This window comes from Zootoca vivipara, chromosome 5 (assembly GCF_963506605.1).
Source record: "Zootoca vivipara chromosome 5, rZooViv1.1, whole genome shotgun sequence".
In the NCBI taxonomy this organism is placed as follows: domain Eukaryota; kingdom Metazoa; phylum Chordata; class Lepidosauria; order Squamata; family Lacertidae; genus Zootoca; species Zootoca vivipara.
Genome location: NC_083280.1, coordinates 58,065,873 through 58,084,630, shown reverse-complemented (window position 1 = coordinate 58,084,630; position 18,758 = coordinate 58,065,873). Strand labels below are relative to the sequence as shown.

The 18,758-nt window shown below is 41.4% G+C and overlaps 2 protein-coding genes across 4 annotated transcripts in view; both read right to left on the bottom strand.

Annotated features, from left to right (window-relative positions):
- Window positions 1–18,758, bottom strand: part of DOCK1 (dedicator of cytokinesis 1) — a 362,095-nt gene that overhangs the window by 138,138 nt on the left and 205,199 nt on the right. For all 3 annotated transcript variants that reach the window (XM_035138565.2, XM_035138566.2, XM_035138567.2), the window contains one exon: window positions 12,024–12,118. In XM_035138565.2, coding sequence (XP_034994456.1) covers window positions 12,024–12,118 — 95 coding nt within the window. The remainder of the gene's footprint in view (window positions 1–12,023; window positions 12,119–18,758) is intronic.
- On the bottom strand, window positions 19–12,017 carry LOC118096594 (uridine diphosphate glucose pyrophosphatase NUDT22-like). The gene has a single exon (XM_035138568.2). The coding sequence runs from the start codon at window positions 3,035–3,037 to the stop codon at window positions 2,162–2,164; it is 876 nt and encodes a 291-aa protein (XP_034994459.1). The 5' UTR covers window positions 3,038–12,017; the 3' UTR covers window positions 19–2,161.

Here is an 18,758-nt window from a genome sequence, read left to right as displayed (position 1 = left end):
CTTTTTGCCATACTACCTTTAAAAAAACAAAACCCTCCAGCTTAACTTTGTACCATTGCTACAAAACATAAACTATTCATTTTGGTTTACTTTTTGTCACTTTATGAAATGTAAAATGTTTGCACTCCCTTTAAGTTGGTCAGAGAAAATATTTCTTACATTCGTTTTGACAAATGTAACTTCACAGCTCCTTTTTATGTACAGTTTTTCAGTTACAATAAAGAAGTATAAAAACTTTAAAAAACAACAACAACCAAACAACCAAGAACTTTCCAACTGCATTGCCTACTACATACTACTCTAACATAAAACTACCATATATTCCGGCGTATAAGACGACTGGGCGTATAAGACGACCCCCAACTTTTCCAGTTAAAATATAGAGTTTAGGTTTCGGATATACTCGCCATATAAGAAATACGACCCGGCATATAAGACGACCCCCGGCTTTTGAGAAGATTTTTCTGGGTTAAAAAGTAGTTAAAAAGCAGGTATACACAGTACCAGATAACGTATGCAACATTTGTTGTATACCTATTCTATTATGCATTTAAGTAATTAATTTGGAAACTAAGGGAGCCTATAAGGATTAAGAAGGAAGAGGGATAGGCTTAGATCTGTTTCCGAATCTCATCTCTACAACAGTACCTCTGACAAGTTCAATTTCATTGATGCAGAGTTATCACTTATAGGCTTGCTACGATAAATCAAAGTTCTAGGAAATAGATGGCTTAAAAAACAGATCCATTATAGTCCACACGCTGCTAGAATACTAAGTCCCTAAGCACACATGTGATGTCATTATCAACAGGATACTAATGTCAAGCAGAAAACTGCTTCAATCTTGTCTGTCAAAGATAAAATTTTGGAATAGGAGCCTTTTTTCTCTTGCTGTGTAACTCCATTCAATTGAAAAAAGCACTGCGCCAAGATTTCTTTTTCTCTTTCTTTCTTTCCTTCCTTCCTTCTTCTTTTTCTTATTAGGTGCACATAAGAAAAGCATCAGGAGAATTAAGGATCTAAACAACATAATGTAAGAAGGAGACCAGGTGAAGTTAAAGACATATGATCAGTTAAAAGGTCATTTGGATGACTGGCTCCAATATCATCAAATAAATGAGATGTTTAAAATTGATAAAAGAATTGGTTTCCAATCTGAAAAATCCAAGTTGGAAACGGAGTTAATATATCCAAAGACAAAAGTTCTTTCCAGAATGTATAATTTACTGCTAGAGTGGCATACGAAAGATGAGCAAACAAAATCTGTGATGATAGACTGGTCGAAAGATGTGGGACATAACATTATGGTTAAGGATTGAGAAAGGTTATGGAAGAAACATATAAAATTTACTGCGTGTTATGCTTTAAGAGAAAACATGATGAAAATGATGTATATATGGTATTTAACACCAGTAAAACTTGCTAAGATTTATCATAAACAAGATAATAAATGTTGGAAATGTAAAAAGACAGAAGGAACCTTTTACCATATGTGGTGGACTTGCCCATTAGTTAAGGATTTCTGGGAAAAGATTTATAATGAGTTAAAAAGAGTGTTGAAAAACACTTTTATCAAGAAACCAGAATCCTTTCTCTTGGGTATAGTTGGAAAAGAAATACCTAAGAAAGATACTACCTTTTTCTGTATGCCACAACAGCAGCTAGAAGCTAAGAACTGGAAGACACAGGAGATACCAACAGTAGAAGAATGGCAGATGAAATTATTGGACTTTATGGAACTTGCTGAGATGACCGGGAGACTGCGAGACCAGGGAGAAGATGCGGTGAAAGAAGATTGGAAAAAATTTAAAGTATATCTAAAAAGCTATTGTAGAATAGAAATTGAGAAATAGATATGCAAATGTATAGAAAATGCAGATTTTGAATTTTGATAAGATAAATGGAAAATGTTATATATATATATCACGAACAGGCACAGCAACAGGCTCACAAGGCGCTAAGGTGGGTCTCAGCCAGTGCAGTTTCAAGGGGGATTTGGGTGGTGAGAATAATCCCACTATCCATATCCATGGCATAATATTCCTGCTTTGCCAAAGGACTGCTGGTGATTTTGGGGTAGCTGGGTGCTCTGTAAAGTAATTCTGAATAGTCCCTGAGAGAGTAGTTCACTTCCTCAAAGTACCTCTTCCCAATGGGCTCTTCATTGGCATGTGCCCATGACTCCTCTGTAGAGCTCTATGGCCCCTTTGGCTGATGGGCACAGTTCCTTCCAAAAGTCCCCGCTCTGCTCCATTGTAAGGACATCCTCTCTGTCAACAAAGATAATGCTGGTTGACTCTTGGGCCTTGGGACCCCCGATAGCATAATGGTGCTTCACTTGCTCAGAGCTGAGACTGCACCTGATGTAGAATTCAGCACTGCAGCGGCCTGCACTGGTCTCGTTCCAGGCTATTCTGAGTAACATTGGGCTGCTGAGGGTGGGCAGTGGAAGGTTCACCTCATCCTGGATCTCTCGCAGCACAGAGCAGAACAACTCCTTGACCACGGATTCTCCTGGGAGGTCCTGGTGACAGACGGGCCCCTCCAAGGCAGCATCTCCCATGACAACCTGTGGTTCAGGGTGGCCTCCAGGAATGTCGATCTTCCCAGGTGCCTCCCCTATGCACTGACTCCGCCGCAAAAAGACAAACTTGTCATCCGCTGTGTGCAGCATGGCGCCCAACCCCAGAGGCTCGGCAAGGTAGGCCTGGCTGTTCCCCAAGTCCTCACGCCCACGCTGCTGGAGCTGCCCAGCTGCGTCCGCCAGGTTGGTGCCCACAAAGTCCTTGTAGCAGGTGAGACTGAGGCAGAAGGTCAAGATGTCCCCCTCCAGCTGGATCGAGTGGAGATGGAAATTGGCTCCGTCAAAGAGCCACGGGCTCTGCTGGCGCCGTGCTACCCAAGCTGTCTCCATCTGGGCCCTGTCACCAGGGAGTGGGCGCCGGTCATACAGTGGGGAGAGCTCAGCTCGGACCTGAGCCTCTGTGATGCCCTTGGGAGATGGGCACTGGAACAGGAGAGAGAGATCAGGATCCATCTTCCGCCTGCTCTGTCCATCTAAGGGCACCTCTCTGCCGCCCCTTCCCGGAAGGAAGTCTCAAATTTTAGTTTAATTGAATGAATTAATGTAAGATATAGAATTTGCTGAAAAAATTAGTAATGTAACGCAGAGGGGGGGACTCAGAGGAAGTCCCCAAAGAAAAATGATATGAAATGTTTAAATGTTGAATTTTTACTCTCTTTTTTTCCTATTTCTATAATTTAATCTTTTGTATTTTTATTGTTTGTTTCTGGTATGAATAATGAGTGTGGATTATGCTTGGTTTTGTTTTCCTTTTTCATTTGTATATATATATAAAACTAATAAAAATTATTATTAAAAAAACATAATGTGTGTGTTCACTTTTAAATATTAACATGACAGCTACAACAAAAAGGAAAGTTCTGCAAAGGGCAAGGGATTGTGGAACTCGTTCCAAAGCTAGGATTCTTTTAAAAATAACGATCATCATCATCATCACAACTTATTCTACATACAAACATTTAGTATATTACAGATGATTCTTGCCTGCACGCAACAGATCAACACAGAACTTCATAAAGCCCTGCTTACTTCTCCTACTCTCTATTTCCCCAAGTATACATGTATGGCAGAGTTGTCTCGGAAATAGAAGATCTGTATGCATCCCTTCCGCTCTTGCTTGCCTGAATGATTGCACAGACCACACCCAAAGGGAGAAGGGGAGGAACAGGAATGTATTGATCTGTTCAGGAGACACCGACACAGAGAAAGATCATGCTCACAGTTTTTAAGATCTATAAATATATTAAAATATTTATGGCATGTAAAGAATAGCTAAAATGTGGGCCACATTTCTTAAGTTTAAACGTACAACTGGTGATACCCAGAGAGTTCATTTCCTACTCCTGAGTTAATTACCTGATTCACAGTTTTCATACAAATAAAGCATCTTCCAGGGTGTTTTGGCTGCACTCCCATGTCCATTATCTTAAGTCATTCTGAGGTCACTATAAACGCTTGCAATGAACGGAGAGTTATGCCCAACTTCCCATATACAAGGTATTAACAACAGTACAGTATTTTCACTATCTGGAATTTAAAGAGGAGCTTGGAAGGAGGTCAAGATGGGTTAGCAGAATGGGACATCTCACTACACCACAATCTTGGACAACAGCCTGAGGGTGGAACAAGTATAGGCAGCAGATAGAAGGCAGAGGATCTGAGACAACCCTGGCTAGATATGCAGGATTTAGTTATTTTCATCTCCTGGCTAATTAAGTGATAGAAAATTTGGTCGAGGAGAATGTATCGGAGCAGTGGATTGAGCTTGGCAAAAATCATTATTCTAGGTTTAAAATATGACAGCAGCAGAATTTCAAATGGTCCATTGAGTTTATTTATTTAGTAAATTTGAATACCGCCCTTCATCCTTAAATCCCATGGCGGTTGTCCCATCATTTCCTACCTGCTCTGACCTACAATTTAGGGTCAAACTAGACATGGCATTAAATGTGTCTTTGCATTTAATGTGCACACTTAAGAAAATTCAAACAGTGGGGGTGGGAGGGGTTTGCTTAAAATTAAGTTAACCCTTTCGTCCCTTGCTGCAGTTTTGTCAAGAACCCTTTCTCTGTCACTGCTATTTTCACTGGAATGAAATTTCCATTGATATTTCTCATCAGCAGAAGCAAGCATCCATGTGCTACAATCTGACAGGAGCTGCTCATAGGAGCTGATAAGCACTAGTTCTTCAAGTCCTGCAAACTAAATCTTGTGTATCATGCATTTAAGTTTTCAGTGCACCCACATGTTGGGGACATGTTTAATTAACAGCGAGAATGATATGAAAATCCTAAAAATAAGCTCAAAGGAACCATCCTTTAAATAAATGGGTTTATGACATTTGGATGCATATTTAAGAGCAGGGTACACACTTTCCTGCATCTTCCTGTTGTTTGCAGCAACAGAGTAGTCTATACTATACTCTTGACATCAAGACTAGAATGAAATGTGATGTTGAACAGAGATTTGCCGCTGAAAACGACAATACAATCAACAGCCATTTCATGTGGTGATTCAGTTTCTGGCCTCACAGCCACCGGCAGAGAGCGTGTAAGCATGTCCCACCCCTGTTCTGCCCTTTTTATGAGCTTTTTAAATATACCACTTGTTCTGTGAATTGCATTTATATGCTGCTGCCATCATTTTTGTATGTTGACATTTTATAATGTTGACTTTTTTGAATTTGGTATATTATGCTTAATGATTTATAAGCCTTCCAGGATGCAGTAAACATAATATGATACTTAAGAATTTGTAACCTTCTCCCCAGATTAATTTGCATTGCTGTGACAGCCCTCAGTCACGACGGAACCAATCTTGGCCAACTCACCAACTTAATCGTGAGGAGAAAGAAAGAGGTTGGCAGGGGACTCAACTGCAACTGATGAAGCAGTATTTCAATTTCTTAAAATGGATAGGAAATGGAACCTAGCTTGAAAAGGTAAATAACTATTTCTCAAAGGGCTCTTATTTATTGACAGAAAAAATATGTTATACATACTGTAAAGCAAACACAGTCTACAAATATTCCATCACATTAAAAGCCATTGTAATTTGGCTTTGACTTATTCACCAATAGAAACACACTAGGGGACAGAAATCAAAACAGGCATTGTACAATAGACTATATACTTTTTACTTCAGCATTAGACAGATTGTGACAATGTTTCTAAATAATGCTGTTGCACATGGTTGAAGCTGCTCTTGTTTGATGTTGATGTGAAGACAACAGATCCTACGGGTTGAACACCCCTAAATCACTGCACAAACAAAATGATATCTGATTGAGCAATAAAATCTGTCCCCTCTCTTCTCTCTATATATCCCCAGCAGTGTCCTCAAATATTGCCTGGATGGTTGGGGTGTGTGTGTTCTGGGGCACATGTGGGTAGGAAAGAGAGTGAAAGATCTGTTCAAGCAATGTTGATCTATTTTGATTGTATCCGTAAAATATTTTAACTGAATAATAAAATGAAGAAGAAGAAGAAGAAGAAGAAGAAGAAGAAGAAGAAGAAGAAGAAGAAGAAGAAGAAGAAGAAGAAGAAGAAGAAGAAGAAGAAGAAGAAGCAGCATTTAACAGGCAGGAGAACACCAACAGGAAATTTGGGAGTGTGTGATGACTCAAGACAAAATGTTCTGGACAATTATGTAGAGAACTTCATCCAAGAATGCATTGGCAGAGACTGCTCCTTTTAATCATGATGATAAATGTTTTGCTTTATTCGGTCAACCACCACCAAATAAACATTTCTGGAGCATATTGGTAGCAATCAACCAGGACAAAAATCTAGTGGAAATCAATTACATCCTCTAACGTAATTCCTTGATGAATAAATTTTTAAAGCCAGCTGATGTTAATTCGATTTTGCAAGCACTGTGCATACGGAAGTCATGTGCAGAGAAAGCAGAGTCTTAAGGCTGAAGTCCTATGCACACTTACATGAGTATGATGTGCCATCAATACTTAAGATATACAGTGAGGGGGGGGGAAGTATTAGATCCCCTGCTAAATTTGCCCGTTTGCCCTCTGATAAAGAAATGACCAGTCCATAATTTTAATGGTAGGTTTATTGTAGCTGTGAGAGACAGAATAACATCAGGAAAAAGCCCAGAAACCCAGAAAATAAAAGTCAGAGATTGATGTGCACTATAATGAGTGAAATAAGTATTTGATCCCTTTGCAAAAGATGACTTAGTACTTGGTGGCAAAGCCCTTGTTGGCAATTACAGAGATCAGACGTTTCTTGTATGTGGCCACCAGGTTTGCACAGATCTCGGGAGGTATTTTGTCCCACTCCTCTTTGCAGATCCTCTCCAAGTCAGTAAGATTTCGAGGCTGATGTGTAGCTACTTGAACCTTCAGCTCCCTCCACAGATTTTCAATGGGATTAAGGTCTGGAGACTGGCTAGGGCACTCCATGACCTAAATGTGCTTCTTCCAGAGCCACTCCTTTGTTGCCTTGGCCGTGTGTTTTGGGTAATTGTCCTGCTGGAATACCCATCCTCGACCCATTTTCAATGCCCTGGCTGAGGGAAGGAGGTGCTTGCCCAAGATTTGACAATACATGGTCCCGTCCATTGTCCCTTCGATGTGGTGAAGGTGTCCTGTCCCCTTAGCAGAAAAACACCCCCAAAGCATAATATGTCCCCCTCCATGTTTGATGGTGGGGATGGTGTTCTTGGGGTCGTAGGCAGCATTCCTCCTCCTCCAAACACAGTGAGTTGAGTTGATGCCAAAGAGCTTGATTTTGGTCTCATCTGATCACAACACTTTCACGCAGTTCTCCTCTGGGTCATTCAGATGTGCATTGGCAAACTGCAGACGGGCCTGTGCATGTGCTGTCTTGAGCAAGGGGACCTTGCAGGCTCTACGTCCTTCACGGCGTAGTGTGTTACCAACTGTTTTCATGGTGACTATGGTCCCAGCTGCCCTGAGATGATTGACGAGTTCCCCCCGTGTAGTTCAGGGCTGCTTCATCACCGTTCTCATGATCATTGCAACTCCACGAGATGAGATCTTGCATGGAGCCCCAGACCGAGGGAGGTTGACAGTTATTTTGTGTTTCTTCCAGTTGCGAATTATTGTACCAACTGTTGTCACCTTCTCACCAAGCTGCTTGGCAATAGTCTTGTAGCTCAGTCCAGCGTTGTGCAGGTCTACAATCTTGTCCCTGACATCCTTGGACAGTTATTTAGTCTTGCATGGTGGCTACTTTGGAATCTGCTGGATTGATTGCTTCTGTCAACAGGTGACTTTTGTACTGCAACGAGCAGGGATTACAGGTAAGACCTCTCCCTTACAGCAGGTGCTTCTAATCTCAGCTCGTTATATACAGTAAAGATATCAGGTAGCCTGACATCTGGCTGGCTGACAGGGGATCAAATACTTATTTCACTCATTATAATGCACATCAATCTCTGACTTTTGTTTTCTGGGTTTCTGGGGGGTTTTCTTGTTGTTATTCTGTTTCTCACAGCTACAATAAACCTACCATTAAAATTATGGACTGGTCATTTCTTCGCCAGAGGGCAAATTTAGCAGGGGATCAAATGCTTTTTTTCCTCACTGTAAAAGCAAAGAATCAGTGTTGTAAGGGGCACAGAAGATATACAGAAGATGCTTACTTATCGCTGTGGTGGTTGGGAATTACTCTGAGAATTTGAAAAACATATAATGCTCAAAATCTTTGGGTCACTAACAAAGTATTGACATATTATAAGAGGAAGAGGAAAACATTGCATGGCATGTTTGTTTAGAATTCTGTATACAAGTGACTCCCTACTTACGCAGGGGTTATGTTTTGGGGAGCCCCCCCCCAATAAGTGAAATTGCATAAAGCGGGGAGCACCTATTAAGTGCCCCCCCTCTTCAACCCATTCCATAAAGACTGTTCCAAAAATATCCGCAACTAGAATTGAAGCTCTGGGGCTGGCAGGAGGTTAAAGGGCATGCGGGAAAGTGGCTTCTGTTGTGCTACCCCACACCAGCTGTTAGGTAAGGTGGCTGAGCAGCGTAAACAAAGCCCTAGTATGCCTCCGGTCTTTCGGGGGCTTCTTCCATCATCACCAACACCCTCTTTGGGCTCTGGGGAGGGTCTTCTTGTGAGCCATGAGGACTCTCCAACTCTCTCTCCCCATTTCCAAGCTGGAATTGAATTGTTAATTATTTCCTGGTGCTGCACACATACATGATCACGCATGAGCCCGCCACTCCAAAAAACCTATTGACCAGATTTGACTAACATGTACACAAGCAGCACAAAGTTTTCTGCTAGCACAATAGGGCTTCCTCCCCTCATGCATGCCCATGCCTCCCTGAAATCCAATCTAGAAGGTCAGAAGAATCCTCCAAACAGCACATGGCGGGGAGGAGGGGGAGAGGAGGTATCATTCTGTCTAAAGGTAAAGGGACCCCTGATCGCTAAACCCAGTCGCGGACGACTCTGGGGTTGCGGCGCTCATCTCGCTTTACTGGCCGAGGGAGCCAGTGTTTGTCCGCAGACAGCTTCCAGGTCATGTGGCCAGCATGACTAAGCTACTTCTGGCGAACCAGAACAATGCATGGAAACGCCATTTACCTTTCCGCTGGAGCGGTACCTATTTATCTACTTGCACCTGACGTGCTTTCGAACTGCTAGGTTGTCAGGAGCAGGGACCGAGCAACGGGAGCTCACCCTGTTGCAGGGATTTGAACCGCCAACCTTCTGATCGGCAAACCCTAGGCTCTGTGGTTTAGCCCACAGTGCCACCCACGTCCCAAATCATTCTTTCTAGCAAGCAGCTAGCAAGTATTAGTGAGGCAGTGAATTCCACCCTGTAGTTTAAAGTCATTAAGCAGCACTTCCTGTTTCAGTGACTTCATACATTTCAAAGATTATACTGTATTCCATAAACACTTATTAGGCACCGATATGTCAAGCACTTTGGATTTAAAACATATTGTGTTCTGTTTTAAAGACAGAAGTAGTATATGCCTGTGAAAGTCCCATAAACAAAAAGAAAACAAAATGTGATTCCCCCCCCCCATTAAATGGATTAGAGCCCCATTTACTTTTGACAACATGAAGCTCATTCAGTTTCAATGCACATTTAAAAATGAATGGAAATACTGACATTTCACAGTGGAACAAAAGGTTTAAGCTATGACTGAATAATGTTTTTATATTTTTGCTTTGTCATTAAGCAGGTAATGGAAGGGGCAAACAACAACAGTTATTTGGTGGACATATTATTTGTTGAGATGCTTCTGCTAAGAGTTAGTGACTAGTATGATTAAAGGGGACAAAGGTAGCATTTCATACACTGTGATACAGCATATGAAGTAAGTTGCCCAATGATGCTCCCAAACATTTTCATTAAGAACTCACCCAACTGACTTTTGTCTTGGGGTCCTTCTACCTGAACAAAGCTATCAATCATTCATATACATCTTTCAATGTTGTATTATGCGGTGTTGTATTTATCTATATTCAGTACCAGCAATCTACTAACTAAGCATTCTGACTTGGAGTATTCTCCCTGCCCTTGATTTCCTCATTAGCGTTGTTGAAATCCTTCATTAAATGTTATTAAATCAGAATGTCTTGCTCCAATAAAATAAAATAAAATAAAAACAACCACCTAATTTCCCTCAATTAGTAAAAATGTTGCTAACTTCCTGAAACATGGATCAACAATTAAAAATACTTAATTTTTAAATGGCAACTTCCTGGCTACACAGTTTTCCTACTAGCATCACAGAGCACACACTGATTTGTACAAAGTACGTGATACCGCCTTCTGTGAAAAGGGGGGAGTTCATTTTCCTTGTGGCCAAGCAGATGACAGTTACTGTGGGCAACTAAGATTTATCGTTAATGACATTTTGGGGGAAAGAAACATGTTGTATTCCTCATCAGCTTTCTACATGAGTACAACAAGGCATTGACAAGAACTCCTGTCTAGTCCAGCCTCAGCACTGTTTCTCCCTTTGAAAGACACGAATACACTCTTGGGAGTCGCACCCTTGTCTTGTGCCAAGAAAACAATCTTCAAATGAAAATTGTAACATGCACATCTGTGTCAGGTGGAACTCATGCGCCCTCCGGAGTTTTACTCAATTTCTTCCTCTTTAAACCACAGCCATGTCTTTCATGACTAATGTGACACGCTGCCCAAAGTCTCCCTCAAAAGAAATAAGGGGCAGGTGGTAGGCTAACAGCTTCATAAGCTGTTGTGGGATAACAAATGCAAATTCTGTCAAAGCTCTTTCTTAGCCACTTACATGTATAAGTGCAGTAAAAATGTCAAAGCAAACAGAACTCTGAAGAGCCTCCACATTAACATCCCAAAAAGTATAATCCCATGCATGGCAACGTGCAAATATACTTCATCAATTTTTTATGAAAATTGAGGGCCATGTCACATGAAATAGCTACTCAAAAGTACACTACCATACACAAGCTTTTGGCCAAACCTCCAAATGTACATATATTTTTAAAAAGATGTCTGTCAATGACAAGTGAACATAGAATTCAAATATGCCTGCTTTCATTTTAATTAAGTTCTATGGCACAATAAAATTAATTTGAGAGAAGCTTTTGTATCTTCTCTGCCAAGGCATCATAGTTTAAATATTTTGGCACAGCTGCAGCTGAACTCTATGGCAGAAATAAAAACACACATAAAAAGGATTTCAAGTGCAATAATCTTATATCTGAGGAAGGCACTCCAAAAGCAAAACTTTGATACAAGCACCTATTGTGTGTTGAATACACCACTCAGGCAGTTTGGCTTGAGAACCTGCAGGAAATGTGGAAGTGAGCGGAGCAGAGGGCAAGGGGGGATAATCTTCCCATAACATGTTTAAGCCCCCGTTCACAGAACTTTTCCAGGTAGCTAGTAACAAAAGAAGCACTCAATAGGCTTTTATAAGAGGTTTTCATGTACTCATTTAGAATGAAGGTTAAATGGCACTTAGAAAATACAAGCATAAACAGTTCAGTAGCATTAGGGGAGATCTGATTACGGTAAATCTAGTGGTGGTCTGGTGGGGGGGCACTGTGCTCCTTCTGGAGTAGTTTGTTCACCTTTGGTCCCGACCCTGCACTCACCTTTCACTGGTGGGCTCCTATAATGACTTTGACTGGCTGGCTAAACCAGGTGAGGATAATGGAATATTGCAACAGTACAAATACATCCATTTACAAGAAACAGTTTTCAAGGTTTAAAGAGAAAACAAAAGACCTGTACCTGAATGTTTGTTCCCTTGACTTGTGGCACAACAGAGAATCAATTGTTTGTTGAGAAAACATTAAACAAAATGAAAAATACACATCGGAAAAGGGAAAACTAAGCTTAATAGACTGAGAGTGTGCAGATACAAACACTGCACATCAACACACATCAGTATTGAAATAGTAATTTCAGGAAATGTTCAGTGATTTTCATTTGTACTTACTTATTCTGCATCATGTTCATGATAACCCAGTCAGAGGGATAGACGTTCTTCCCAATGAGATTCTTGAACATGATAAATGTCTCCATCAAGAAGTCCTGAAAGAATAAGGAAAACATATGAAGAAGAAGGGTGTGCGTGTGTTTGATGGAAGCTGGCTGAAGAAAAATTCACTGGGGGGGGGGAATCACACACACATATACATTGATTTTGAATCAAATCACTAAATTCGAAGAGTGACTATTGTGCAGTTCACCACTATCATGACTCACGCCTAAGACATTGGTGAAAAACAGTATTTTGACAAGAATAGAATGACCTTGCATTGCAGACTTAGAATTTGTGATTGACAGTGGTTAACATGTGTTTGCGTTACATAAGGGAAATGTTTTATTCTAGGCACATACTTAACAAGCTCAGTAAATGTGTCCTCACTTTAAATGATCAAACTGCATACTTTACTACACTCCCCCCCCCCCCGGTATCTTGGTAAAAGCTTAACATTTCTTTTTCCAGATCAGCCTAAATAGTTTGCTGACTGAATTATCATAGAGTCTTGTTTTCATTTAGATGCATGTTTTTCTTCTGAATAAAACTGTTTGCTTCCTTGCTACCTTGCTTCATAACTTAATAATCGAGACTTCAGTAGGATTTATGCTTATGTGAATGGGGGCAGATCTGGACCTACATAGTTAACTCTGAATATTTTATGGTTGCAGATGCATGCTTTCTTAAAGTAGATTTCATTCCATACTTTATTAGTTGTACAGAGTGCTTCTGCTGTTGGATTTTCATATTTTTCTCTGCTGTGGGTAAGATGTATTTCCATACACTTTGCAGATTAACTTGAATATTTTACTAATCATGAAGTTGAAGGAACAGATTTTGGTATTGATTTGCTGATTCAGCGACACATGCTTAATCTGTTTGCATTTATGCTTAAATGCTCTCAGATTATAATCAGGAAAAAACAAGTTTAATAGCACTTTCATTCCATCAGGATGCTCCTGCATTCTCCCTAACAGGTTCCGTTACAACTGGTAATTGGAATAAATTATATACTTTAAGGAAGTGATGCCTGAGTTTGCTTTTTCTCTTCCTTCCTCATTCCCTTTTCCTTTTGTGCCATGTCTTTTCGGCTGCAAGACAACAGGCAGTCCTGTCTTGTTTTTATTTATCTTACGTAAGCCACCGTGGGAGCCTTTTTGGCTCAAAAGCAAGATAAAATTGCTTATATATTTATATAATGATGTTTTACTTATTTTAAGAATAGGGATGCTGGTACCTGTTCTCCCACTGCACCTGCCCTGTGAAGCTCACTGGGCACCGATGTTAATCACCTTCCTGCCTTCCCTCAATTCTTGAAATAACCAAAAGGATGGGGAAATAATAATAATAATAATAAATAATTTTAATAATGTTATTATTTATAAACCACCCATCTGGGGTAAATATTTTAAATGAAGGCAGGGTGCTCCTTTCACTGGTACCACTGCTGGTTTTTCATTTCCTGTCTACTTTCTTCCAAGGGAAATTCAGCCAAGCTGCATCGGGGGGGGGGGGGAGGTGAACATTTAGTCTTCCATCTTTTCTCACTGTCCACAATAGAGGGAAAATACTGACTGAAGTGTGCTAGGGTGAAAAAAAAAAACCTCTCATTTCCTTTAACTATTCTGACATATTTATTTATCATTTTCTTTTGAGAAGATTTCCAAAGAAGACCAAGTGCTCCGATTGGCAAAAAAAGTTTTGTTTTTGTTTTTTTAAAAAAAAACTTGGATGTTTGGGAACATTGGAAGATTCAGGGCAGATAAAAGAAAGCAATTCTTTGCACAGCGCCTGGTTAAACTATGGAACTTGTTCCTTCAGGAGGCAATGAGGGCCACCAACTTGGATGGCTGTAAAAGAGGATTTAGATAAATTCGCGGAGGACAAGGCTATCAATGGTCGCAATGACTACGTTCCGCCTCCACAATATGCCTCTGAATACCTGTTGTTGGGAATCGCAGGTGGGCATAGTGGTGCTGTGCTCATGTCCTGCTTGTGAGCTTCCCACAGACATGTGAGAACAGGATGCTGGGCTGGATGGGCCACTGGCCTGATCCAGCAGGCTCATCTTACATTCTTAAACTGCATACAATCCATGCAACTTTTAAAAATACCACAGTCACAACAAAATAGTAACACCAACGACAGATACAGCAGATTAGGAACAGCTGAATAGAAAAGGGGTAGTTCTTAAAATCCCCCCATCTGCCAGATCAAATGCCTGCCAGGCAGGAATAACAAAGACTGCACAGCGTACAAGGTAGGCGAGTCCTGCCTGCTCCAGCATGTCCTTTTTATTATTATTTAAAAAATTACACCTTGCCTCATCCACAGCTACTCAAGAAAGCTCCCAAAGAAACCAAAAGAGCATTGTAATTATAACACCCGATCTAATACCCTACTTATACCAGTAATAATGTTACAGAACAGAACCGTCAGTGCAGAATGACAATATATTAGAGAGACTGTAAAAAAAAGAGTGACGTTGAGAGCATATTTGGAAAGGCACTCAGCTACTCCTCTTTTAATGGAACATGTTGATGCTGTGACACAGAAAAGCAGCAAGATTAATATTATAAACTATTACTCCATCCTGCCTATCAATTTACAATTTTTGCAACAGGAACGAATATGCCCCCCTCACCCTTCCATCAGGCTCTCAAATGTTTTATACACCATGTAACATGGGCTTTTCCAGCTTGAAGTGTTTTGTTTATTTACTTATTGTTATCTACAGGCTGGCCTATAAGAAAGGCTCTCAGGGCAGCACTGCAGGATAACAACAAATCAATTAAAAAACCCAATTATAATAACATGAACAATATATTAAAATATGATGCCGCATAACACAAACAGTGGGGGGGGGGGGAATAAAACAATGGCTAAAATAGATTTAAAAGGCTGCAGGGATGTAAAAGACCTGGACACCAAAAACACATTTAAGCGGGTGTGGAGGTCAAGCACAGCAGGGGCTCCTCTGTACCTCTATGGACAAAAATAGATCAAAGAAGAGCAGCCAAACCTGAACCTCGTTCTTTGGGGGAATTGCCATCCCATCCAGGAAAGGTTGGACATCCCTCACATGAACAGACGAGATATGTGTTAATAATAATTCTACCTTATCTGAACTGAGCATGTCAGCTGGGTTTGGTGAGAAGGCCAGTTTTTGATGCAACTGCTCACTGGATACAGTGGTACCTTGGTTGTCAAACGCAATCCGTTCCGGAAGACCGTTCGACTTCTGAAACGTTAGACACCTGAGGTGCAAAGGGCTGTCGGCAAAGTCAATGGAGAAAAAAAGAAAAAAATGCAGCAGAAGCCGCTGAGATGGAAGCAATTACTTGCAGGTTTTCGGTGTTCGGTTTCTTAAATGTTCGGTTTCCAAGACACTTGAAAACCGAGGTACCACTGTATACTGTAATACTGATGGATTGATTAAATTTATAAGCTCAGTCATCACTGAAAGTTCCAGGGCAGCTTATGGGTATCTTAAAGGTAAAGGTAAAGGGACCCCTGACCATTAGGTCCAGTCGTGACCGACTCTGGGGTTGCACGCTCATCTCGCATTATTGGCCGAGGGAGCCGGCGTATAGTTTCCAGGTCATGTGGCCAGCATGACAAAGCCGCTTCTGGCAAACCAGAGCAGCACATGGAAACGCCGTTTACCTTCCCGCTGTAGCGGTTCCTATTTATCTACTTGCATTTTGACGTGCTTTCGAACTGCTAGGTTGGCAGGAGCTGGGACCAAGCAACGGGAGCTCACCCCGTCACAGGGATTCGAACCGCCGACCACCTGATCAGCAAGCCCTAGGCTCAGTGGTTTAGCCACAGCGCCACCTGGGTCCCTATGGGTATCTTAAAAACCAGTTAAACAATATCAATGTATCCAACATCAACATGTAACACACTACGAATACAATACGATCTTTAAAACAATGTAGAATCAGAAATTCAGTCAACGCAATTCAATCAATGACTAACCCAGTACAGTATAAGCACAATGTGACACATAACTGGCATATCCAGCTGCCATAGAAGGTTGTTCAATGCTGTAACCTGCATTGGGACCTAAGAGAGAAGGGTTGGAAAAGATAGAAAGATAGAAAGATAGAAAGATAGAAAGATAGAAAGATAGATAGATAGAAAGAAAGAAAGAAAGAAAGAAAGAAAGAAAGAAAGAAAGAAATGTTCCACTTTCCCACACCTCGGCCGGGGACAGGACCACCAAGAGAATTCTACCTAAAGATCTTAAGGCCTGGCTGGGGAGGTTGACATAGCCAGAGGCATTCCTTCACATCGACTGGTCCAGAGCTGGCCCAAGACATTTTGTCCCCTGAGATGACCCACAAAATGACACCCTTTTCCTGCCAAGGAAGAAGGAATGAGCAAGGAGGGGAATCAAGTCAAGCTTACCCGATGGTTGCTGTGGAAAACAAAGACTGTCATGGGGGGGGGGGAAGGGGCCCACTCTGAATCACACAGGGCAGGTGCAGAACCCAGGAGAGCCCAGAGGGCAGCCCCCACCGTTTTGTCTCAAGGAGGAGACCTGCAGCAGCCCCTATTCATCAAGAGGCGGCTGCGTAAGCAGCATGCGAGGGGGGCGCCAAGGATATGGTAGGTCTGGTATCCAAGGAGCGTGCCACAGCTGATGGTGGCAGCAGCAGCTGCAGGCAATGCACTCCTCGGAGGCTGGACCTGCTGCCCCTCTGGATCTTGCCGCCTAAGGTGGTCATCTCACTTTGCATCATGGTTGCGCTGGTCCTGGTGTGGCCTCAAGTAATGCGGGGTTCTATAGGTTAACATCAACACTTTGAATTGGAATCGGAAGCACACTGACAATATCCAATTACTTCACTTAGAAGTTTTATGTAGATGTTAACATGGCACATTGTTGGGAGGGGGGAGAACCCATGGGACTTGTGGGAACAGATGCTGCAAAGTGAGGTGGTCATCCCAGTATGAGTGGAACTGAAGAGCAGTACCATCTACACCCAACTTGGACATCCTCCCAGAGATATCTCATGGTTGATGATACTGAAAACTACTGAGGGATCCAGGAAAGTTAACAGGATCACACTCTGCCTGCCGCTGTCTCAGCAGACGTTATACCATAGTAAGACCAAGGCAGTTTCTTTATCAAAAGCAGGCCCCAAACCTGATAGAAATGGATTTACAAAATCAGTTTTGGCCATGAGGATTTACAGATGGCTGGCCATCACTCACTCACAACCTTTCCCAAAGAAGGAACACTAACCATTGGCCAATAGCTGTTGAAACTGTCAGGTGCACTGTAGGTATTTCCCCCCAGGAGTGGTCATTAACTTGAGAAAGAGCAAACATAGGTGCTAGGCTGCAGAAAGCATTTTGCTCCATTTATGCCACTAGTGGTAGTCTTCAGGATAAAATGGAGTTTACAAAATGAAAGAAAAAGAGGCCAAATGAAGCCAAAAGATCAACTGCTTTATAGCAGAAAGCAGCAGTGAAAGTAATTTCCACATTTCCCAATAGTATTGGGGTCAGGGTAAGAGACTTCCAAAGCAATACTTAAACGGACACAATGGGCAATTAAACTCTTAAAAGGAAAGTACAAGCTTGACCCTGACTGAATAGGATCTACATAGAGAATTCTTTTCGGGCTCAGAAACAGCATAATATGTTTCTATAACAATTCATGTGAGCAACTAAAGCTGAAAATCCTAAGCAAAATCAGAGGGCATAAATCTCATGGAAGCCAAGAGGACTTAATGTAAATATGGTTAGAACTGGGCTGTAAAAGTCTCACAATTATTGCCAAAATCAGGGGTACTAATCTGGGGGAACCCCCCCCCCCTAATCGTTGTGGACTGCAACTACCACATTCCTGACCATTGCCAATACTAGCCAAGGCTGATGGCAGTCAGAGTCCAACAACACCTGAAATGAAGCATGCTGGCTACCCTGGCCTGATTTAAGGTAATGGCAGGAGAAAGAATATACAGTTCACGTTGCCTCATATCTCAAAGAAATTGAAGAGCTTGGAAAGATGAAAGAAAAAGTGGCAACCAAAATTTTCAAGAAATTGGTGCACTCAGATAATCCTTAAATAAAAGGAAGCTAGAATTGTATTGTAAAATAATCATTCATAAATCAAACAATCACTTTATTTTTCATGCGTCCAGGAGGAACAAAGGGATCAAGGCCATGAGCAGCGTCAGAGCAACAGCGCACCACTATAACTGGAGCACTGGTTGTTACAACTTTTTTGAAGGAAAAAAAATTCTCATTCGAAAGAAGATAACTTGTTTTTCGTATCAGTACTCAAAGCTCTTCAATAGTTGCCATTTTGTTTCTCAGCACAATAAAGTGCTGGCTTTCATCTATAAGTCATAAGCAGCCTGGACTAGCATTCTGAAGTTCTTACTGTCACACAAACCTGCTCATTTGCTAGGAACTTCAGGTGAGATGCTAGTTCAGAGACCCTACCTTCAAAGGCTAGTCCAGTGGCTTCAAAGGCCTTCTCTGCAGTGGCACCTCAGGTCCTTCTTAAGTTTTTCCAGCTATCTTTTAGATGCCAGGTGCACAATGTTTTGTTCTCTCAAGCCTTTGGCAGCATATAGTTATGGTAGTGCTTTCATTGATTATTTCTACATAAGCCACGTGGAGATGTGACTGGTGGAAAGGCAAGGAATGAATCTTTAAAATAAATATTTT

Bases quoted from the DNA above. Each gene is read 5' to 3' on its own strand.
- LOC118096594 (XM_035138568.2), bottom strand. From the start codon at position 3,037: ATGGATCCTGATCTCTCTCTCCTGTTCCAGTGCCCATCTCCCAAGGGC.